General features: G+C 29.0%; 1 protein-coding gene across 1 annotated transcript in view; it reads left to right on the top strand.

The window, feature by feature from the left end:
- Nucleotides 1-26426, top strand: part of LOC136980364 (sodium-driven chloride bicarbonate exchanger-like) — an 81658-nt gene that overhangs the window by 21985 nt on the left and 33247 nt on the right. The window contains 7 exon segments of the mRNA XM_067276463.1: nucleotides 16143-16297; nucleotides 16428-16673; nucleotides 20427-20573; nucleotides 23339-23433; nucleotides 23517-23691; nucleotides 24938-25071; nucleotides 25218-25395. Of these exon segments, the coding sequence (XP_067132564.1) occupies nucleotides 16143-16297; nucleotides 16428-16673; nucleotides 20427-20573; nucleotides 23339-23433; nucleotides 23517-23691; nucleotides 24938-25071; nucleotides 25218-25395 (1130 nt within the window).

Genomic DNA, 26426 nt, shown 5'->3' with positions numbered 1-26426 from the left:
AAAACAGTATTGTTGTTCCTTAAAATAGCAGCAGGTTACAACAATAGTTATTTAAATTAATAATTTTCATTTACATAAGAAAAGCAATTAACGTTAAGTCTTAATTTGCATTTAAAAGTGACATGATAATTGCCTTTATAAACTTGCCCAGCGTTCCGCTATTTTCTAAGTTAAAATAATTTGAAGTAAATATGGACAATTATAGATATGTTTTTGATTAAAAGAAAATTTTCATTTTAAATGAAATAAACTAATGTTATGCACATATAATTTTGCTTATGAATATATATTTTCTACTACATTATGTATACATTTATTTATTATAATAATGAAAAATTTGTATAATCAATTTAAAAGAGGTTTTAATTTTGACATGTACACACACTTATTGTTCTTTGGGCTTCTTTCGAAAATAGTTTGTTTAATAACCTTCAAAAATTTTTGCAGCACACCTACGATCCTCATGTGGCACACTGGTTGAAAATCACCAGTCTAGACAAACTCCATTTGTCTAGATTGTATAGTGTGTGTATGTGTGTAGATTGTAAGTGATGATAAAGCTGATTTATTATTATTATTTTAAACTACTTTAAATAGTGTAGAATATTTATTATTAGAATTCACATAATATTAAATTTGATTATAATAATAGATATAGTTATCAATGCTGTTATTATGCACAAGAAATTTACATATATTTGAGATTTATGACAAATTGAAAACTATATAAAGTTGATCTGTATAGTATAGTAGTTGGTATATTTATATACAGTAGTTGGTTTATATTTGAAGACATGTAAAGAAAAATTCATTGGCTTTTGAGATCAAAGTACAGCATTGATTTTAAATAAATTATTGTATCTTTATTATCACTGAATACATTCAATATTTTTGAGAGTTTATTTCATATTCCTATATGAAAATATAGATTCTTGATAATGCTCAGTGAACAAACAAAAGGAGTTTACACCTTTTTTAAAGTTCAACAAAGTCTATTCACCATACGGATAAATTAGTCTTAGTCTTTACTGTTTAAATTCCAAAATTTGAATAAGACACGAAGAAGGATGTTGACCATGTCTGAAAATGTTAGTCTGTATGGTGAATAGATTTTTGCTGAACTTTAAGATGTAATAGTTGTTTTTCAAAAGAAATTTTATTTTCAAATATGTGGATATAAGAATATAGCATTAATAAATCGTTTGTAAATATAGTAATTTGGCGCTAGAGGTAGGCATTAGGCACCATTTCTTTAATCTGGTAATTGTTTGGCTTTAATATAATCATTAGGTTTTGAGATGTTTATATATGTAAATGTACAGGGTGTTTACTTAAACATTTATTCAGATGCAAAAGTGATGTTTCCAATTTTGAATGAGACATCCAACAGCCTCTCTCCAGCATCCAGAGACATAAGAATGCATAAGTTGAGAACTGGGTATAGTCCCATACAATCGCAAGGTGATTTGTATAAATAGGAATGCATCTACAAGCCCCTTATGCTAGCTACTATTAACACAAGACAACTGCATTATACTTGCATTTTTTCTTTCTACATAGTTAAAATCTGTCTATCTCAAACATGTTTATCTCTTTATCTTGAAATTTATTTTTTCTCCTTGTATTTTCGGTTTAAATTTAATATATATATTCCATGTTTATCTCAAATAATTTTCTCCCAAAACCTCTATATCGCAAATTATGGACTGAAGTGTCAATTAAAAATTTAAAGTTCAGTGACTATATTTTGATAGTATGAACCATAGTTCATACTATCAAAATATAGTCACTGAACTTTGAATCATCTCTTGAAATAGATTACATACTAAAATTGCAATTAAAGCCACTTTTCTCTGATTGGCTATGAGTTTGGCTTGCATCTTATTCATTGAAGAAAGTCTATCATGAGAAACTGACAAACTGTTTCTATTAAGCTATGTCAAAATTATTTTATTTATATCTAATACATATGATAATACTATTAAATATGAATATTCTATAATTGAAATAATAAGTACAAATGTTCAAATTATTAAGAATATGGTAGAATTTTCTTGTGATCATTTTGGGACTCACTTATACTAATAACATTAAACAGAGTGACTAAATAAGACTACAATTAGTAGAAACTCTAGGTTTATTAGTTCTGATTGATAATATATGTTAAAACTATTTAAAAAAGGTATGCAGGAATTTGGATACAGTTTGCACTGGATTTTTTTTTATTGCTATCTAGTGGCATAAGGTAAGGACTTTATTGTAGGAACAGTTTTTTTGAATAAAATATCTTTTTCTTTTTCCACATTTCAAATGTATATTTTTACATGGCCAAAGAAATACATCTATTGCATGTCCTGGAATTGAAGCATCCCATTAGCTTTCAGGAGTAATTCATTTTATCTGAAAGTATCTGGCAATTCTAAGTATGTGATAAGTTTGTCCACGTCATATGTTCCCAGTGTATCATCTATGTTACAACAGCATGTTTGACATCTTTATTGGTGATAAAATGATGCTATGATAAGTACTCTTTCAAAGAAGGAAACAAATGAAAATTTATAATCAGATTATATCTTTAATGGACTTTTTTGATACTTGGTATTTATAACAACATTCAAATGAGCTAAAGTGCTGGAAAGTTTGCTTTAACAGTATTCAGGATATGCTTACTTAACAAAAATCTATATATTTTAAAATATCAAATTTAAATAAAGGTTTTAGTTTGAAGTTTGAAAGCACTTAGAATTTTTTAGTATTAAAAGAAAAAAAAGAAACTCCAACAAAAGATATAAATTAAGTTACTTATTTTTATATTACTTATATTATTTTATATGAAATGAAAATCTCTAAATGTCAAATCTGGATAATATATAGAATGGTCCAATGTCTTCCAAAAGAACTTTTGCAACAAATTCTGAATCTACCATTGCATAGAACCATGCATTGTAGCAGAGATAAATCACATACTGCAAAGACAAATTTACTTTCTGCTGATAGCCTTTTGGAGAACCTGTTTAGTTTGATGTAGTATATGTGACATTAATTGTGTATTCATATTTCAGCAATTACATAAATGAGATAACAAAGTTTCAGATGCTAACTAGAACTTTACTAATGGATAATGCCTCATTTATTCATCTATGATAAAGAAGTTTAATATTTTATTACTTGGTATGTTTCATTAGTGAGAAAGTGATATAAAAAGTTGCTTTTCCCTATTTGACAATATTATAGAAAACTGAGACATTATTCTTGTTGCTTTGTTGTTGTCTATTAATATGAAAAACACTCACCTGGCACAGATTTTAAGATGTTATAATGTACTGTGGACTAATACTTTAATGTGAGGATTTATTGAAAAAACTGATACTAATAATAATAGACAGGAAAAAATATAACTGAAGCATAGCAAACTTCTACAATAAATTTCCAAAAAATATATCCATTTGTTTTTATGGTTGATCCTTTACGATTATTGACTGACAGTTTATTAACATGATCTATAGTGCTTATCCTGACCCAATAAAAATAAAACTTTAAGGAAGGAAAAAATTATAAAGATAGAATTGTAGTCTACAGAATGAATGAGATTGGTTGGCCACTTGTATCTGATTTCAGTTTTCCATTACTTCTCAACAGATGTCTACTTTGTTGCATGCCATTGTGAGAGCAACAAAAGTGTCTTCTCTTGGATATTTGTTTTCATATATGGAAGTTCATCAAGGATCAAATACAAAGCAAAAAAAGGAGGCCCCCATATTTTTGCTTTGTATTTCCTCTCCATTTCCTCTCTACTCAAAGCAAAATGCAAAAAAATATCCACTCTGTTCCTCTCTATCAACTCTCTTTTTCTATCTACAGAGCCAAAAAAAAGCTTGATGACTAAAGGTTGTTGTTACACACAGTCCCCAAGAGGAATAACCTGTATGGCTTGTCCTCTTGGTGGAGCAAGAAAACCCTTCTGCAGTAAACTATGTATCGCCTCTTCTCATTTTTTTCACATTCTTCTAATTAAAATGTGTCACCACTAATCTTGTTGCTTTTTTTTCTGTCATAGATAGTTGGACAGTTAATCCATGACAATCAATCTAGCATTTAACCTTATGACAAAGCAAAGGCAAAAAAATAGAAGACAGGTAGAGGGGGAAAAACAGCAAAACGGCCACAATACTGCAATAGGAGTAAAAAAACTATCTTTTTGGTGTTGAGAGATTAAATAAAGACAATATTAAATTTAAAATCAATTATAAGTACTGTACTTTGATGTTTTCATGATAACTCACAACCATATCCTTCAGTAAAAGCAGAAAAAGAATGAAGGAAAAGAATATTTAATGTATGCCTTAGTTTATTGCATTTTATAATATACTGCACAATTCTACAGAAAAAATCAAGGCTAGAAATCAAATGCTTGAAAATACACATCTGAATTATGCATCCATTGGAATAACATCTTCAACAAATGTAGGCCTATTGATTTCATTATTGAAGAGTTGGACTATGTATGAGTACTTCAATCTCCTCCATTACATTGTTTCTATCAGATGTAAATGTTTGCATTATTTAGTATCTTATCTGTGTGTCACACCTTCATTGTATACATCCAAAAATCATTTATGAATATTAGCTGTTAATACTGTATGTCCTTAACCTTTTAAGCTTTTGTGTGAAACCAGTTTTCCAAATGAGTTATCTTGTCGAATTAGTACGGCTATGATCTTTTATGTTAATATTTCCATTCAATTATCAATATTGTAAATTGTGTTAAAATATGTTTTTGTAGGAAGCATTAAATTTGCATCTTACTGTATCATTACTGTATTTATATCAGTGTTAGTCAATTTAACTATAATATTGATAAATTTCAGTGTCTGATTTTTTTCTTTGTTTTTTAGATAGTAAGTGTTGTTAGTTGAATATAAGAATTTATATTCTGAAAATAATATTGATTACTTTTTCAATATATTGCATGCTTATTTTTGTTCTCATTTAAATTATCAATATTGTATTATAAATATATTTTCAATTAAGAAAACAAAATATTTATTATGAAGTCTGTTTTCAAAATGATTCAGATTTTAAAATTTACACTTTGTGGAGATTTGATCTGATATTCCGCCACTGATTTTATATATATAAAAGTTTTCAATTTGCATGATGGTGATAAATGTTTTTTCATTTAAAAAATTCATTTCTCAGAGAATTTTAAATTAATATAGGTGTTTGAAAATAATTTAACTTACATTATTTATATATTTATATATATATTTTTATGTATTCTTTAATTTATTCTTCATAAATTAGTTATAAATACATAAAAGTACTTTTTCTTTTAATTTTATATAAATAAAATATGTGATTTATTATTTATTTATATAAAAATCAAAATTATATTTTCCATGTATTATCTATTATTGTTTAAATATACAATCAATCTGATAAATTCTACTAATCAAATGATACAGGTGGATTCATATTGGACTACAATCAACTAATTAATTAATAAGACATATTAAGTAATTTAGACTAGAGGCAGGTGGATAAGCTGTTATCTTGTGTTAAATGTAAATAATTAGTAATACATAAAGTTAATTTAGAATATTCTAGAAGAAAAGTTAGTTCTCTAGTCCATACTACTTAATACTGTACTATATTAATTAATTAGCCTTATTGTAGCCCAATATGAATCCGGATGTATTGTTTGATCAGTTATTGTTCTTTATTACATCCGAGTTTAATATTTTAAATATGGTTATAATTTATACATCAATTAGTGGAAGTTAGTAACATTAATTTCCATCATAAACTTATTTATATGTCTATCGGAAGCTTAGTATATTTCTTTATACAGCAAAACCTGTAAAAGCTAGAATTGCACGGGACTTTGTCTTAGGCAAGCCAGAAAAAGAAAATGATCATTTCTTCAAAATGTAAACATATTTTATGCAAAGTTTCAATCTATATACAGTATTTGCAATATTTAGATTTGAACTAATAGGATATTATTGTTAATTGTCTACTTGGACTTTACTTATTAATAGGACTTTATACTGATACAGATGATATAATAAAGAAATTTTGTTCTTTCCTGAACTAACTCTCATTACTGTGCCAGTCATTAAACACCAGTATAAAGTCCTATTAATAAGTAAAGTCCAAGTAGACAATTAACAATAACATTAGAATTTAAGGACAGTAAGGCTTTTACAATGAACTAATAGGAATTTATGGCAAAGAATTATAACAGATAGAACCTATGAGACACGTTATAGTGGTGTTATATCTTAGACGGCATATTTTATGGGAGAAAATTAGACAGTAATGATAAAAATAACTACAGTTTTCTGACTTTTGTAACTTAGAACCTTCCTAAGACAATTTTTCACAGGTTTCACTGCAATTTAAATATTCATAATAATTAATGAAATAAATTAATGCAAGATTTATGCTGCATAAAATTATAAATAGGTTACTATTACATTGTACTAATTCAAAAGAAATACTTCCTACATTATTACTGTCAGTTAATTTATAAAAATAATAACGATAATACTAATAAAAACATTTACAAGTAAAATCTATTTATAATTTTAAAAACTCATGTTAAACATTACATTAGTTTAAATTTAACATTTTAACAAAACTGTAATGATGAAAAAAACAAATTTCTTGTTTTTAATTTTGTAATAATGATTCTGATTTTGCATTGTTTTTTCCTAAGATGTTTTAACATAGTACACAAATAACATTACATTAATAATTTTAAAATGCAATTTTAAAGAAAGGTTTATTGTCCATTTTATATATGTATATAATTAGTGTTACCACCCGTCCGGTTTTCACCCGGACAGTCCAGAAATTGACTCACTGTCCGGGTGAACTATTAATTTTGTCCGGGAATTTCGTAGAAATTGTGAAATTACAATGAAACAAAGTTCTTGCAAATATTTTTATAAACTTACACCATTTGAACAACGAAAGACCTCACACTCACTGAAACTCATCTGCCATTCCTCCATGTTACTCTGTTTATGCTGACTTGTGACGCGCAACCTGCCTCTCCACCTTTTTTTTTTTGCTTGTATGTTACTCCTACGCAAGTCCCTAGTCCCTAACTGTAACTGATTTAGAACCGGCATGCACGTTATTCTTCGCATTGTAAAATGACATTGCGCATGCGTCAGGAACTTCTGTTTGAACAAACCTGACCTGCCGTTTGGGTCGGGGATTTTGTAAAGGTGGCAACACTATATATAATTGTCCTGTAAATGTGGATAGTTTTTATTTTGGTTGAAAACTTAGATAAAATATTTGTAGAAACTTTGTTTTAATTAGTTTTTTTATGGCACACAATTTCAAACATGCAGAAATTTAATACATAATTAAATCTAAAACATTAAGAAATTTAATTTAAACATATAGAAATGCATTTAGAATATTTATTATAATATACTTAAATTATAATTATTAAAAAAGGAATACACTAAAAGAAAGAATGACAAGAATGGTATATGCACACAAAATACAGAGTATTAAATACATGAGTAATATCTAAAATTGAACTTATATTTAGAATTTTGAGTAATTATAAGAACAGTAAAGAAAGTTATTAAAATTTCAGTAGTTAAACAAAAAATGTAAATCTAATGATAATTTAAAAAATTCAGATATTATGTCTTTGATAAAATTAATGATTTCAGTAATAACCAAAAGGCAAACCTTTGATTTTAATAAGTATGAATTAACATGAAATAACAAAGATAAATTTTCATTTGTATTAGAACCTCTCTCTAGAAATATATTCTTTCATAAAATTTATATTTGTTCATCATAATCTATGAAGAATAACTGTAGTCATTTATTTATTTAAATAATTCTTAATCACAGTTTTATAAGTATTATTAAATACTATATAAAAATGTCTTTCTTTTTTTATTATAATTTAATTTTTAAACAATGCTTTTTGGATGTATTCTGTTTAGCTATTCAAGTGTGAAGTGAATCAGCATGCTACATTGTGTACGATCTGAGCGAGTGTTGTGCCATTTGGCCAACTGTCAGAAAACATTTTCTGTAAGTGGAGACATTTAGATGCAACCCGAACGTGTGCATTTCTGTTCGGCAGCATGCCGTCTTTAACGGTCAATGTTCTAGGGATGCAAACAATAGTTTCTTCGCTCCTCTTAAATTGCATTGTTGTCCATTATGTCATATTTCTAATTACCACAAAGTGTTATCATTTTTCTCTCACGTATTTAAAATAATGACACTTACTTTCCTAGCTGTTATGTATACATAACAAGTGAAAGTATTAGAATTGTGTCAAATTTGACCATCTGGGAATTTTGCAAATCTCTACATTTTGAGATCCCCGAACACAAAAAAGTCAAAAAACAAATTTCATGCACGTATCTATTTTGTTTAATATCTGAGGATTGGTAAATGATGGATGCTGTTATATTTTAATGGTTAAAGGTTTAGGGCTGAAGAGATAGAGGAGTCATGTGTCATATCTTGAGAGGGATCAGACTTAATGAAGATGTTATTTGTAATTAGCATTTACAGTTTTTTCTTTTTATAAAACTCGTCACTACCCTGAAAATTAAGCTTTTTGCCATTTTATAATAATTAATAATATAGAAAGTTTTTATAATAAAATTTCATAACAGTTGGTGCTACACAATTTTATTTATTATGATTAATAATATAAAAGTTATTTTTTAAACAAAATCACATAACAGCTGGGTAAGTTATACAACTTGTTCTGGATTTTTTAAATTTAAAAAATGCCCATTCCACTTTCATGTGCCAGCAGCATATCAGAAAATCACACCTTGTATCATAATTATACTTAATCTTATTACAGTCCTGAAAAATTTAGTAACAGCATTGCAATGCATTACAAACAGAAAAAAGAAAACGTAGAAGCGGCTTTAAGCCATTTAATATTTAGAGACATTTGAACAAGCCAGCAGCCATCACATTCTGACAGAAACTCAGATTCCATTGTACCTCTGGAAAATCAAAAAAATTACATTCATAAAACAGCACGAATCATCACCACCATGCTCTGGGAAAGATCCAAGCCAGGGAAAGGTACGCTATAAGTAAATAAAGGAAAAATATAGCAATTACCAAGTAGAACTGTATCAGGAAGAATATGCTATACCACTAGCAAATTTACATAGTGTGGTGAAAAAATAGAATTAGGATTATCAAACAGTCACATAGTAAATCTATCATGCAATTTGTTTTGATAATTTTGAGGGTATTCAGTACAGATAACAGCAGACAGGGATCTCCAAGCAGTTTCTATCACATGATCCAAATCATAAAGTTTGTGGATTCCAAAATGGCATGGCATAATGATTGGTTAATTTAAAACAATAAAACTTTTATTTTGTATTCTTTTTTTGCCCTTGTTGCTTTTTAAAAATGCCCTGAAAGATTTATTCCCTCTTCTAATTAGTGCCCTGTTTATAGCTCTCACAAGATTCATGGATATAACATTTCACTTGTTTTCCTCCCAATTTAAAAAGAATTAGAAGAATGCTTTCAAATTCTTTCAATTCACCATGAATCTCCAAACTTACATGTGATACAAATTAAAAGTAATGCAGAAGTAAATAACTGCAATGAGCTGCGGGATGAAGTACAGTACTGCACATGGATCTGTGAACAGAATACATGCTGCTTTTTAGTTAAAATGTTGGAATATCTGAAGTTGTTAATCTTGAGCAATAAAAATCAGCTATGATAAAATTTTCAATTTTATTTGCAAAGAGAATCTTTGGTTTCAAATTTCTAGAAATGGAATTAAAAATTTGAAATCTACTGTTGATTTCAAATAACATATTTTTTTTTTTTTTTGTTTCTGTAGTTTTTACTATCGGAAAAACTTTCCACGACAATGCATTAACGATACGATTAATCACACAAGTAACAGTAAATTAATGAACTTATGCCTGTAATAAAAATTTCATTATGCAAGACTGTTAAAATTTAAATAAAATCCAGCAGGAAAAACCCAAACTCTGATTTTATTTTCGAGTAAAAGATTAAAAATAAAAGTAATAATTATATAGACAAAAGTAATTGTTAATTTTGAATTTATAGCTTCATCCTTTACAACTGGTACATTTTTATTTATGTTGCAATTATTCTTTTGAAGTTAGAGTTAAAACTTTAGCTGTTTCCAAAAATTTAGTTTTGCATAATTTTTGACATGCAGCACAAATTCTAAAAAATGATTTTAAAATTGATGAATTGAAAATGCCGTGATACCAGAAATCTATAGAATATTATTTTGTCAAAAAATTTGACATAATTTCTATGTGATATTATGCTATAATGCAGCGTGTTCACTTTGATTATGCACAGGGATTACTGTGAATGAAAGAAAAACAATTACTGGCAAATCATTTATTTGCTAGTATTACTGCTTAAAAGTAATTTCATTATTTTTTTGTTTTGGTAGTTTTTTTATTTACGAATATAGCATACAAAAATAATCAGCTATTTACTGTAACAAACAAATTATCTAAAAAAAATTAGAAAATAAATAATTACTATTCTAGCATCAAAATATTGTAAAAAAATAATGATGATAATTTTTCATGATTTGTATGTTTCTCATCAAATGAATATGTGCACTATTATGGTGTATTCTGTAATATACTGAAATTAAAGTTTTATAAGCCAAATGATTGCTGTAATGGACATTAGGCATCATCTCTTATTAAATTTAATTAGAATTATTTTATTTAGTAACCCAATTCATTATGGCGATTGGCTTATTGTTAAAGACATCAGGCTTTGAGATGTTCATAGATGTAAATATAATTTTAAATCAGAATATTTAATAGAATTAAAGCTGAAAGAGTTTAAATTACGTGAAAAACTTCTTCGAGCACTCTTCCGGCAATGGGTTTCACTTATGATAAATGTTTTCGGCTTCCTTGAAAGGCCTGCCTCGGGTCTATCAAAGATTCCAAATTTCCTTGTTCTAAATTGGAATGTTAGTTTGTGTGATGATGTGTCTTCTAAAGATTTAAATATTTTAAATCTATAGAAGGCATCAATTTTGCATCATTCAGATATGCAAACAGCCCAGGGTGATGGTAAATTGGAACAATGCCAAATTGGAAAAAGTCCATGAACAATACCTAAGAAGTTTGGAAACCATGGAGGTAGACAAAGCCTGTTTTAAAAGGAATTTTCATAAACCAAAAAGACTGAATCTTTATCTGCTGCCTGGAAATTGTTTTGAAAATCTGAATAAGAATTCTCAACTAAGTATTTTTCATATGCTATCCCTATCAGAAGCATTGAGTCACAATATAAATTATCCTATACACTGACAGAAAATATGTAGTCACAGAAAACTTGGTAGTTACATTGGGTAAAAGTTTACTTAGGTAGTCCCTATTGAGGCACTTACGATCACTTCATCTGAATGAGGAGTTTCACACCACCCCAGAATTGTTGACCCTTTGCACGATATTTGTCTCCGAAGGTCAGTTTTTAACACGTATCAGTCTACTGCCTATTCTACATGCTTTGCATGTAGACGTGCACCTCGGTGCCCAGGTGGGGGCGAGCCCCACACCCCCCTAAAACTAAGTACTATAACATCGACTACTCCACGAACAGTCGAGTGGGATACTCGAAGCCAGCATAGTCACGTAGGCCAAATAATTAAATGCCACAGTCTTGGAAGTACCGCCATAGGGACTACCTTAGTAAACTTCTACCTTAAATTGTTTTCAAAATTTAAAATTTTAAAATCTGTAGAATGCATGTCATCACACAAGCTAACATTCTAATGTAGAACTAGGAAATTTGGAATTTTTGACAGACCTGAGATGGGACAAGGGAGATAAAAATGCTTGTTGTAAGTGAAAAACATTGCTGGAAAGAGCTCAAAAGTGTTTATGCTATTTAATTAGAATTATGAAATTGAACTTAGTGAATGGTAATTATAAAATATTGTTAGTTTGGAATATGAAATATAACATGAATTTATAATTATGAAATTTAAATTTTAAAATGTTTTGATTTTTTACAAAAAGTACTTTAAATTTAAAATTTATATTCAATGTAAATTTTTAATTAAGTAAAGTTGTTTATATTGCTAATTTCTCATGATAGTGAGAATTATATATACATGTTAAATTTGCTGTATCAGAGTCAAGATGTCAGAAAAATCAATAGCAAGAGAAAATGCATATTATTATTAAGTGAACATTTTCAATTTTTTAATAGTGTATTATTTAAATTCCATACTTTTATAGATATAACTCATGGTATATAACCTGTTAACCCACAGAAAATAGATAGAACAGAAATAAAACCTTTTACCTAATCCATCTGATTGTATTATTCTATATGTACAGTATATTGGAATAATAACTAAAAATAAATTGGTTGAGAATAAAATTAAACTATACAAAAATGATATATTTTTGGCATTAAACAATTAATGATTTTATTTTATGCCTATTTTTACACTAGTATACATTTGTTAACAAAAAGTTATGCACCAAGAAGGAGGTGCTGGAATCAAGTGAAACTTTATTAATCTGAATGTAATGATGACGATAAGTGATTACAACATCATAGCAAAACAAAAAACTATTTCCTGTGGAACACTAGTACAATTTAAAGGAACTTTTAATACCTTATAGGACCACCTCTTGCCTGACACTTGTAGCAATATATTGGGAATGGAGGTAATACACTACTGTATGCTATTCTGTTTCAAATTTGCCCACGTGAAATGGCTACTCCAGACTCTTCACACTAACCGGTGGCTGAAACAAATGTCCGATCTGTTCCCACAAATGCTCAATGTACAACAAATCTAGAGACCGGGCATGTCAATGAAGTATGGTGACATGATGGAGATATTCCTAAAAAACTTAGTTGTATGTTACACGATGGAACAGTGTGCTACCCAACAGTAAAGATGGGATTGAAGTGGTCCTCCACACTCTGACACAGAGGTTGTCCATTTTCAAACAGAACCAGAATTCATTGCTAAAGATAGATGTGCTGCTAGTTTGTAGCAGTTTATGCTTCTATGTCATAGCATCACTATAAATGAAGCTGACAATGTTGGAGTACTAATGGCATAATGTATAGCAGTTGCCATGCATGCAAATTTGCCTCTGCTAAATTTTTGTCAATGATATCAGAAGAGACAGAGTTTTATAGGGATACTTCCACTTGTTTTTAGATACTGGATAAAGATGCTGTTACAGTTGTTCATGCTTGTCTCACAAGCAAATGATTAACTCTGCTAGTGGTCTATCTGGAATGTCTAGAACCATCTAGCCACATGTGTGTCTTGACATATCCAATGTTTCAACACCTTAGTCAGGTTAAAACAGCCTAGATGGTGGCCAATTCAGAAAAACATCCATTCTGCTCTATTCTGCTTGATGATACAACTTTTCTTAAACTCTATCAGTTGCACATAATGTTTTGATTGCATCTTACAATCAATGCCTGGCATTTGAAGGCACATAAACAACACATAGACTGAAATTTCTGAACATAGTGAATTTGTAAACCTTTTTAAAGGATACTGAGATAGCCTTTTAAGGCACTCTTGTGGCATTACTTGGTGTGCAATTGGACAACTGTGATCCTATATATATCTGAGACATAACTGTATTCAGTTTTGCAGTAATTGAACGGTTCTCTCTAGATACATAACTTTTTAACCAATGAATGTTCTTTTGTTGGAATTATAATCATACAATATTCAGTATTTTTTAACACTATACAACATAAGGCACAGAGTATCTATCTTAAAATTGGCCTGACTGAGATGATGAACCATTACTAATGTAAATTTTATAGAGGATACTTAAAAGGGATAGTGTATCAGATTATTCCTAGAACTACATGCAAATTGAAGGAAAGCATTTGCAGAAGCTTTAATTAAAGTTATCTGCATCAGTATTTTACATAAGGTTAGTCCAAACATGATTGTAAACACATAAAAGTACATAAATGCACAAGGACACAACTTTCAATATCTTATGATATTTCTGTACATTTAATTGATGTTAAAATAAAGTTTCTAATGAGTATCCTTTGTCTAAATTGATGCTGTTGATGAATTGATAAATGAACGCCTGGGTAAAATTGGCCTAACATTTTAAGGCCAATTTTACCCAGGGCGTTCATTTATCAATTCATCAACAGGAGAGTGATTATAATTAAGTATCTTTGTTCAAAGTTACCTACAGAGATATCTAGTGGTTGACTTTTTTAAAGCAGTGGCTAACTAATGGACCAAACTTCATAAAGATAAAGTTCAGACCTTGGGATAATTTGTATGGAGTAATAGTTTCAAAAATCATCACCAGATGATTTAACACTACAAATGAAGAGAAAGTATATGATACAAATATTATGTGCCATTGATGAGTATAAAGAAAGATATAAAATTTTACATATTTGCAGATAGTGAAAATACAGTAGTTCTTTGCCTGAACATGATTTTCTTGTGAAAAATTTTGTGTGAAGTTATTGTATTTTTACAAGATGGACTTTATCCAAGTTGTGATGAAAAGTTTTGACATTTTCCCCCCTCAAATGTAAGTGAATGATAGAAAGATAAGACTTGTTTTCACTTTAAAAGAACTGTAAATACCAGTGGTGTAGCAAACATAACTGGCGCCCGACACTTTATTGGCACCCCTCTCCCTCTCCAGAAACACATAGTTTCTCTTGGAGACCATTTGAGTGCCCTCTGCGAGTGGCGCCCGGTGCATGATACACCCCCTTGCACCCCCCTCACTATGCCACTGGTAAATACCCATAATTTTCATAATTAATGTGAGTAAAATCTCTGTAAAATTTCTTTGTTCTTGTCAAAAATCTGTTGTATTTCAAAGAAAATTGTCAAAATCTGTTGTTGCTCAGAGATATTGAGAGATAATGAACTGGTCTATTGTCCTGTTATTGCAGCAGTGAAGATATATTGATTTGATCATTTTTTATGCAAGATGGAGAACCTTTTCATATTGAATGTTCTGTACAGCAAAAGCTGCTGCAATATTTTATTAAAGATAGTGATTAATTGCTCTTTTCTAACTTAAAGATTACTTATTTGATAATCTCGTGACTTTTGATTACGGGAACATCTCTAAAGTGTGATTTTTCAGGGATATGTTTCTTTGTAGTAGCCTTGAAAGTTAAAATAATACTGATTGTGCAAAAAGTCATTAGATCAATTGTAATTTACTGTAGAGTGTGTGCTTTTTATTGGATGCAGAATTATCTAGAAATATCAGAATAGACAAAGCTGATGCAATTTCTATTCTAACCTCTATTAATTTTGGCATTTGGTATAATAATTCTTTTACATCAACGGCAAACAAGGACTTTGAATAGTTGATGATTACGTTATATTTCAAATTAAAAAAACTTTGCTTCTGTAAATCAACTTTTTAAAAATAACTTTAAACTTTCTTTGTTGTGAGTAAAATATTACTTTTTTATTTTTTTATTTAAATCATTTATCTTTGCAGTAGAACTCCATTCGATTTAGTTTTAGTAAATATTAAAGTTTTAAAGGGACCAAAATTATTGAGTACAAAAATAAATTTTTATCACTATATAAAAATGTAAGCAAGCTGCTAATTAAGGCAATGGAATGGAAAAGTTTATTGAAAAAACAAATTTGTTCATTATTTGAATCAAAGCTGAAGATGGCTAAATATAAGCCAAAAACATTTTTTTTCAAGAAATTTATTCCATTCACTTGCTTTCGTTAGCAGTTTATTTGCATTTTTATCGTAGATGAACAAAGCTGAAACTATGAATACCATAAAAAAATTTCGGTACCATCCATACGATCCCAGCAACCTAATTTATACGTAAACCTGATTCAGACTTACAAAATAGACTGAAAACATTTGTGTTCTTAATGAATTTGGATGGTGTTGAGATTTTTCATGTCATGCATTTTTATTGTATTATTCTTGAAAGTACATCAATAAATTGTTTTCTTTTCTTATTCTGAAATTCCTAATTAAATGCTTTAATTAGAATGCTTTATGTCAGAATTTTAATATATACAAATTTCTATATATGGTTTTTATATTTATAAAAAAAATCTATACTAGGTTCACCTGCTAATAACAACCATGATGTAATACCAAAAAGTCCAAGTTCTAATTCTCTTCAGATGCACGTTCCGCATCCCCAATTAGCACAAGCAGGTTCGACTCTTGCAGATTCTTCTGCTGGTAATACAAGTTCTGCAGATCTACAACACAGGGTATGAATATATTTAAAATAGTAATATAAATAATTGTTTAAATAAAAAATTATTTATTGGCATACTGTAATTTTTGGTAGAATTGGTAGAATTTTATAATTTTCTTATTTCATTTCAATCATCTTTTTAGCTAAATCAAGGTTTTATGAGGAAAATTCCACCTGGTTCAGAGGCTTCTAATATATTAGTTGGGGAAGTAAATTTTTTAGATCGTGCAATAATAGCCTTTGTACGTCTCAGTCAGGCTTGTCACCTTGGAGATTTAACAGAAGTTCCAGTTCCTACACGTTTCTTATTCATGTTATTAGGACCTCAGGGGAATCTTACACGCTATCATGAAATAGGAAGGGCAATAGCAACATTAATGTCTGATGAAGTAAGTCATATACATATACTTTATTTAATATTTATTTAAAACGTATTACATATTATTTTGAGTTAAAAATAAACTTTTAACTTGAACAAAATGATTTATAGAAATTACTATTATTTATATATTTTAATGCAATTGTAATGTAATTAACATTATTTATATGAAAGTGATGAATAAAGTTGGAACTATGATTAACCTGATAATCTGAACTCCATTCTTGCAATTTCAGCAAAAACATTTATTAAGAATGCAAACACTGCATATATATAAATATGATTATAAATTTATGAAGATTAGTCCATTAATAAATCATACTAATAAAGTGTCATTGTAGTTTATACAATCATACAATCACACTTCCATTCAAAAAATCACCATCAATTATCAAAATTATTTTTACTTCTGGTTAACATTGCATTGTTTGAGACTCTTTTTCATTCTCTGGGCAAGACAAAATTTTTCCACTCATCTGAAAAATGAATCTTGTAGAATACAACTACTGGTTGCAACCTTTTCAGCAATAGCTGGATCAGACACTCTGGGGAACGAGCAGGCAGGTCACCTTGCCCTCACTGCTGCTGACTGACATATGCAGGAGTGACAAAGGCACATTCTTCCTGCCTTAATTAAGGCTCAAGCATCTTCTATGGTGGGATGCCCTTGCTGCCTGGCAACAGGATTTGGACCAGGCTCTAATGGGACATATTACAAGTTGGTTTTTCCTGGATGTGAGCACCTTTTGCAGTCAGTGGATCTGCCCTGATCACACTCTTTCAGTTCCTGTCCAAACATGGGCCTTCCAACATCTACTTACAAAGGTTCTATGGACACAGCTGCAGCGAATGTCCAATTTGAGATGTAGAGGATAGAGTGCTCCACTGTGTGTACAGTTGCCCCATGCTTGAGGACATTTGACACCAAATGCATCAGATTGTTGCTGCAGTGGATACTGTTCGGCCATGTGAGCCAAGCTTTTTTTCATGGAAGACCATTGTAAATACAAGCACCTCATCAAATACGTTCAACTTTAGGTGCACAAAGATACACTGAAGTCACAACTGATATGGACTTTTGTAGCTTTGTTCCATCCTTTTGGGCTTGTCTCAGTTTCCCACCATCCACTCCAGTCTCTCCATGCAATTAATTTTGTATTCATAATAAACAACTTTCTGTTAATTGCTGTTATGTTAGTTCTTTTCCATTTGTTATCTTGTGTGATTAATTTTGTACTCTTAATAAGCCACTTTATTAGTCTCCCGTGATGTTTGTGTTACAATAGTTCTACAATGTCATATTACATGACATAATTTATTGTTCATGATACAAACTGTAATTTATTATTTCAGTATTATTTATTTTTATGCATTTTGTATCAGGTAGTTTGTATTTTATTTTTATTTTTTCAATTATTTTTCTTTTATTTTATTTTCTTTATTTTTCATTATTGTATTATTGTATTAGTTTAAATTCACTTTATGCACCTGATCATTGTAAAGCTTATACAAATCTGTGTTTGAAATGATACATAAAAGATATAATCTGATTTTGCTAGGTATAATCGGGCAATGACTAAAGATTATTTTGACTGACTGACAATAACCCACTTATATCATACCTCAAAGCAAGCATGTCAGTGACTCATGTGCCACCTGTTTGCTTGCCTGGATGAGTGGATGTTACAAAGTCTAGACTAGTGTAGTTCTTAAAAAAAATCATGCTGAATATAATGAACATGAAAGGATCTGGCTTTTGAAGTGAATTTCTATTATAAGAATGTAATCAGCTGGGCAATGTATTGACTGATTTTTCAATCTCTTCTCAATGTAGACAGAATTTACTTCCATTTGTGTATGGCCTTTCACAAGGTACTTCTATTCAATGCTCACATTATTCATGCTAGCAAATAGCAAAAGTGATGTTGCTGAAGTAGCATTTGTTTTGATTTGCACAACCATTGCTTCATAAGATTATCTTTTTTTGGAAGTGGGAATCAAATACTTGGAAATGCAGTCTACAACAATAGATGAGTCTTCATTGCTAGACACTCCACCTTGATCTTTGTACCATAAGTAGTAGTCAACTTCTTGTGTAATGATATTGTAAAAGGAAAATTTTGGCATTGCAGTTTCATTTTATAATATTGCCCTGAAGCCTTTGATAATGGTGCCAGTAAAATGAGAATACATGAGTATTGTGCCTAAACAAAAGGTTGCCAGGTGGTTTGTTTTTACCTTTCTAAAATCAAACACACCAGAAACATAAGGCTTATGATCACACAGAAGGTTTGTCATGCCATTTTGATTATGTTGCTACAATAATCTCAAATACATGGAATTTGGAGATAAAAGGTTTGTGAATTAGGCCAACAATATGCATACGAGCATGGAAACAGAGCTACCAAACATTATCTATTCATGTCCGTTGTATTGTTTTTCTAACTTGTTATTTAACAGAATTTAATAATCTATTATTTTAAATTTTTCTCATAAAAATATCTTAAAATTCAATTTTTAAAGTCAGAATCAAAGAAACATGTTATTTAAATTAAAAAATAGTAAAATTTACCATCAAAATCTGTGAATGTACAGTAGACCCCTCTATAACATGGTAGATTCGTTCTGTGTTGTATGAATTCCATGTTGTACGAGTCACTTAGATTTTACAAATACATGAGCCATTCACAGCCTGGCACTTGTGCAGTTTAGGGGGTACGGCTGTTTGAAAGGTTTTTCTTCCATAAAATTAATCGATTCTAGACTAATTTGACTCGAACATTTTCAAATTACGTATAATTTTTTGGGAATAATCCATATAAACTATGCTATAAACAAAAAATTGTAGGAATACTTACCGAGTGCGCACCATTCAAAGACGCCATTGCTTAAGCTAATTTTTGTTGCAGAGTGGCTCGTCGAACGGCGGACACATTTCCCGATAAGTTATTCTTTCTGCAAAAAATTCATTGAACTTTGGAGACATCATTAATAGAAATATAATTTTTATGGCCGTTGAATAATAAATGTTTTTTAGTAGGTCCGTTGCTCGTTTAAACTCAACGGTTTGTGCAATGTCCACTATTTGTCCAGATTCAACCAATCCTGTCGAGACACGAGTCGGACACGACAATCTGTCTCATTCTTTTACCATGTTATACGAGTCTCTTTTAGCACGTTATATGAACACGATCACAATTTTTCCGCCGTGTTATACAAATCTGTCTTATAGGAACCCGTGTTATGGGGGGGTCTACTGTATAATTTATTTTTTATACAACAACTATCCTATTAATCTTTTCTTTCACTTAGAATAAAGAGGAAAATGATAGTTTTGTTGATTAACTTTCCTAATTGAAAATTTTAACTGTATGATTATAAGGAGTTTGACTTATTATTATAATAAAGTATCTATTTTTATATAGATAATTTTCAGTTAGTTTTATTTTGCAAATTATATTTATGTTGAAATTGATCTTTAGATATATAAAATATTAAGCAATTTTTTAAAAGTTAATTATAAATGTAAATTTTTTTTAAAATAAATATTGAAATAAAGGTAAAGTTTAACAAAATTTTACTTGTTATTAACAGCTGTTTAATGTTTTTGAATTTTTACAGTGAATTTTTTTAATTTAAAAATACTTTACTAATTTTTAAATTTAAAAATACTTTACTCTAAAATTAATAATTTAATTGATATTTTTAATATATTATTCCATAAATATAATATCAGTAAATTTTGTTTATATATATTTCATAGGTTTTTCATGATGTAGCATATAAAGCAAAAAGTAGACAAGATTTATTGGCAGGCGTAGATGAGTTTTTAGATGCTGTAACAGTTTTGCCACCCGGTGCTTGGGATCCAAGTATTCGTATTGAACCTCCAAATCAGTTGCCTTCGGGGGTAAGAATATCTGTCTAATGAAAATTGATTTTTATAAGTATATTCTTCTGAAATAATAAACTATTTTTTCTTTTTCATACGACAGAATATTCTAGTAATCATTTCTTTTTTGTAGAATTAAATATCTGTTTCCTTTATATTCTTCCTTTTAATTATACTGTAATATGCTAAAAAAATTATTAGAATTTAAATTTTTAAGTTGTTGTTATAAAAGATCAAGTTAATTTATTTTTATTTTTTCAATTATTTTCTTTATTTTTCATTATTTTATTATTGTATTAGTTTAAATTCACTTTATGCACTTGATCATTGTAAAGCTTATGCAAAGTTGTGTTTGAAATGATACATATAAGATATAATCTGATTTTGCTGGGACAGGACGTTTTGAACATTTTAAATGGAAACCCCAATTTTTTTTATATTTTTAGATTTTTTATTAAAAAAATATTCTTTTATTGAGAATGTATTTTTCAAAAGAAATGATAGTATCAAAAGTTATGAGCATATAACTATTTGAAAGATAACAGTCTAATAAAAATGCAACGTTTTTAATGAGCTAGTTAATTTCTATTCTTTTATTTTTTCAATTATTTAACAAATTTTTAAACATAAGTCAATTTTCTTCTTCAGTAAAGTTTCGCTGAATGGACTGTAACATTTCTGGTGTTATTTTAGCACTTTCATTGCATTATATCTTGAATCGTGGTTGATTGTTGAAACAGAACTTATGAAACCTCAGGAAATAATCAATTAGTGTCAGGTCTAGTGACATAGCTGGCCAAGAAATTGATCTTCCACATCCAATCCATCATTCTCCATATATGTCATCATGCCTATCAGTATTACTTTTACAGTAAATTTAATATTAAAATATGAAATTCAATGCACATGATATTTTATTAATGTGAGACAAATTAAAATAATATAAAAATAATTTTTTATTCTGATTTCTGAATGAAACTCTACATGTAGAATTTAAAAATCAATTTGAAAAAGAATGCTAATTTTGAACTTCAATAATCAAGAATTTATTTAAAAAATTAACAATTTTGAAATCTGTTTTAATTAATTAATGACCTCATAAAAAGGAAAGTTTTTATCTTTCAGAATGTATGACAAGATATCTTCATAACTTATTGACAGTTATTGACTGTAACACCTCAGCTTGTATATATAATCAGTTTCACTGATACATTACTTTCAACACTCAATGAAGAAAAACATTGATAAACCTGATGTAAAAGCCAGTTTAATTATTAATGCTTTTTCTGACATTCAGAGAATAGTTCTACATCTCTAGTGACTTCTGTTCAATAATTTTTTCTGAATTTAAATTTTTTATTTTAATTTTATTTTAAATTTATATTAAATAGTTTTAAATTTAATTTTTACTTTTAGTTTTAATTGGTTACCTAGTTACATATAAATACAGACAAATACCCAGTGCACTAATCCTCCTCCAAAGGTGAGCTAATGGAATTTTGTTGTATTAACATTGGATAATAGAATATTGAAATAAAGTACACGTACAGTGAATGTACGGCAGTTTTCAGTAGAATTCATTCAAAATACAGTATTTAAATAAAACCCTTTAGTACACATAGACAGAATCAATATGTTTATAAAATGATAGTAAACAATTTAGTTTAGTAGACTGCAAACATAGGCTGTTTGAATGAATTCTACTGCAAACTGCCGTACATTCACTGTACATGTACTTTATTTCAATATTCTATTATTCAATGTTAATACAATGAAATTCAATTAGCTCATCTTTAGAGGAGGATTAGTGCACTGGTATTCGTCCGTATTTATATGTAACTAGGTAGACAATTAATTAAAACTAAAAGTAATAATAATTAAATTTAAAACTAATATAAATTTAAAATAAAATTAAAATAAAAAATTTAAAACTCTGGCATTTATATCAAAACAAAAATTGAAACTAAAATTAAAAATAAAATTAACAGGATTTGGTACAGTACTCTAACTATAGTTTTGCATATAATTTTTTTTTTATAATTCCACTTAGGTAACTATGTTGATAGTATATGGCTTATACTACACAGAAGAGAAATAAAAGCCAAACAAATTGCAATATACAAAACTTTGTTAATAATAAGGCTATGTAATTAATTAAACACTAAATAATTTGTCTAGAGGTAGTTAGTTATGCTGTCATCTTGTGCTAGATTTAATAATTATAATAAATATAAATATCTATAAACTATGCTAACTGGCTGAGCACTATGGAGGAAAGCCATGGGCACTTAATTCATTTCCAGTCAGTGCTGTGAGTGACCAGTATGGTAATATCTAAACGATAAGTTCTGAAAGCAAAGATCATTCAGAAGTCCAAGTAGCAGAACTGGCAATGCAACAGCGCAGTGTGCAGGAGTTGCAGGTTCGAGTCCAGCTACAGGCCACTTTAATTAGTTACATAGCTATGTTATAGCTTAACATATGTCCTAGTAGAAGTTTACATAATAAATTACATAGCTTAACAATTTGATAGTTTGTTTGGCTTTAACTATAAATTTGGGTTTTTGAGTTGATGTTCATGTATCATCCTAATATTGTTTACAGGTGATTACCTCACTTATGTGACCAGAAATTGTACACTCCAAAAGTGGCCACTTCAGTGAGGTTTTACTGTTATGTATTGTATGTTATTTATAAGCATGTATGTAAATAAATATGATGATTATTATATTCAACTCTTGTCTCTTATTTATTGTTAATGGTTATATTATTTTTAAATGAAGGATGGAAGGAAAAAGAATGAACCTGAACATAAAATAGATACAGAAGAAGAAGAAGAAAAAGAAAGAGAAGAAAGTGGATTAAAGAGAACTGGAAGGTTTATATTATTCAAAGAAAATATTTTATTTTTAAACGTTTTTTTTTTTATCATAATACCAATATTAATTATAAACTCTTCAGATTGTTTGGAGGTCTTATTAATGATGTGAAACGTAAATTACCATGGTATTTGAGTGATTTTAAAGATGCCTTGGCTCTTCAGTCTGTAGCATCAGTATTTTTTCTATATTTTGCCTGTCTTACTCCAATCATTACTTTTGGTGGATTATTAGGTGAAGCAACTAAGAAACGGATAGTAAGTATTTATAATATAAAATATCAAATTTTTAAAACTATTTATTATAAAAAGATCTCTATAAATTAATTAATATAATTATTTTATATGCCTATATTTCATTATGATTTATTACAATTGTGTTAAAATTTGTTAGTGTTAAATGTGTTAGATTGGTTACTTAGTGTGATAAACCCTTACGTAAGATAATCTTTATATTGAGTTGTTCGGAAAGTAATTTCATTTTTTTCTCCATAAAACAAAAAACAAAAAACAATTTTTTTATAATATATAAATATTTTATTTAATTATATATTGACCATTTTGGACCAATACCTGTTGCCATCTTTCTGGTAGTAGCATGATTCCTCATTTATAAGTTTTGATCTTTGTTTACGAAAATTTCCACTGTTGTTCATCTGTCTTTCCTTGATCTCAAGAATGGAGTTAGATAGATGAAAGTTGAGACCATGTACAGAAACCTTTGGAGCAGGAGGCCCCAATTAACTATATAAGAACTTTAATGCAAACCAGAAGTTATGTTATTTCAATTCAAGAATTTTTTCCTGAAGAGTGTTAGATAGATGACCAGCATGACTCTATTGTTAAAGGAAAAGTGTGATGTACAGGGGCAAGCTACTACTAATTTGAAGTGGAGAGCACACATTTTAAATTAAAGTTGAAATATGATTGAAAATTGCAGCCCGTCATTGTGATGTCACAATAAATAATTGCTCATTATCATTTTACTTCATTTCTGTCTTATCAAATAATGTTTATAATAATAAATTCTAAAATAATTATGACCCAAAGAAAATGAGAAAAAGATTTTAATGTTGATAAATGCATACTATACTTGAATTATCCCATGTTGAGACAAGTCGGTGTGCGATGCTGCCCTCGTTGAAATGATCATTCTACCAGATATAAAGTAAATTAATTTCGGTTAGTGTTGTTGACTTATTAAGAAAGTTTCATACAGGCTATACAACATCCAATGACAGGCTTGAGAATCAATTGCATAGTTCTTACTTGCTATAAAGAACTAATATGTGATAAAATTGAAAACCGTTTCTAAATAGTTTTCTGATAATTAGTATATAGAGAGGGGAGAATTATTGAAAATTTATCAACTTTTAAGATACAAGTGCAAGTAGGAATGCTTTAATAATATATTAGTTAAAATAAAGCTGTTATATATCTATATCAGATAATAATATTTTAAAAATATTTCTATTACATTTAAAGTCTTAAAATTCTATTTTAGGCAGCAATGGAAAGTTTACTATCTGGTGCAATATGTGGTATTGTTTATGGTCTTTTTAGTGGACAGCCTTTAACTATTCTTGGAAGTACGGGACCAGTTTTAGTGTTTGAAACAATTTTATTTGATATCTGCAAGTAAGTTTTAAATACAATCTGCTAATAAATATTTATCTTTTGTATTTAATATCTATTTTAAATTAATATAATAAAATTATAAATTTCATTAATTTTTAGTAATTACTAGAAGAAATTATTTAAAATTTTAACTTATTTTTAAACAGAGAATATAATTTACAATATTTATCACTTCGTTTATGGATTGGAATATGGACTTCTTTTATTTTGTTTTTATTGGTGGCATTTGATGCAAGTGCTCTTGTATGTTATATTACTCGATTTACAGAAGAAAATTTTGCTACTCTTATATCTCTGATTTTTATTTACAAAGCTATCGAAAAGGTATTGATATGAATTTATATTTATAATTTTTATTAGTATATTTTTGTAACGAAGTTCCGCAGTTTGATAGCGTCTTTCATTTAAAATCAATTCGTGTTTGTTATTAATATTTTACAAACACATACCATTCTTTTTTATTGCATATATTATTAAAATATGTCTAGTTTTTAACTATTAAATTAAAAAAATTTTTAATACTGCTTGATTAATTTTCAGATTTAATTATATTTTTTTCTTATTTACAAATGTTTGTTTTAATTTAATAATTTATATAAACTGGTTGGTATATTATTAATTTTCAATTGAATGTAGTCAAAATTTATATGATATACAAAAATTTTAAAAATGCAAACTATATTTTTTTAAGCTGAAAAAATGGCTTAGCAATTTTTAAAATGAATGTATATATTATAGTGAAGATCCTTACGTAATCCGTTACGATCTTTACGATGATCCGTCTCAAGTTGGTTTTTACGACTCGAGAATGTCCATACTATGGTTCGAGGAAAGCTACACCTCCACACTCAGCAAGTGAATATTTACAGTTTATTTACACAACAAATATTTACAGGATGTACAAGTTCGACAACATTACATACACTATGCAACAAGGATGTGGTATCTCACGTCGGCTTGTCTATTGGGGACTGTTAGACTTCGGGGAATTCAGGCCACTTTTCGGAGTTGGCTCAACTGCGTGGCTGTCCGATCTCTGCACTAACCCTTCTCAGAGGACTTTCTAAGAGGAGAACGCTCTCTCTACACCTCAAGGCTTCTCTAGTGTCAGAGACTACCGTGTATCCGGTCTCTCGCCCTTCTCCCCGTTTCTCTTGCCACCCTTCCAATTTAAGGGATTCTATGGCGACCACTTGCGGCCAATCAGGTCCTTCTTTTCCCCTGGGAGCTTCCAAAGACGTCCGCCCTCCTCCGGACGACGTAGCTTACAATCGCGTCCGTCCCTTGTTTACGTTTTTCAAGTCGACCAACACGTGGCAAACACATTGACGTGTACTCATAAACGGGGACGCTAC

This window comes from Centruroides vittatus, unplaced genomic scaffold (genome assembly GCF_030686945.1).
Source record: "Centruroides vittatus isolate TY-2023 unplaced genomic scaffold, ASM3068694v2 contig_1159, whole genome shotgun sequence".
NCBI lineage: Eukaryota > Metazoa > Arthropoda > Arachnida > Scorpiones > Buthidae > Centruroides > Centruroides vittatus.
This window is presented reverse-complemented; position numbering and strand designations above follow the sequence as displayed.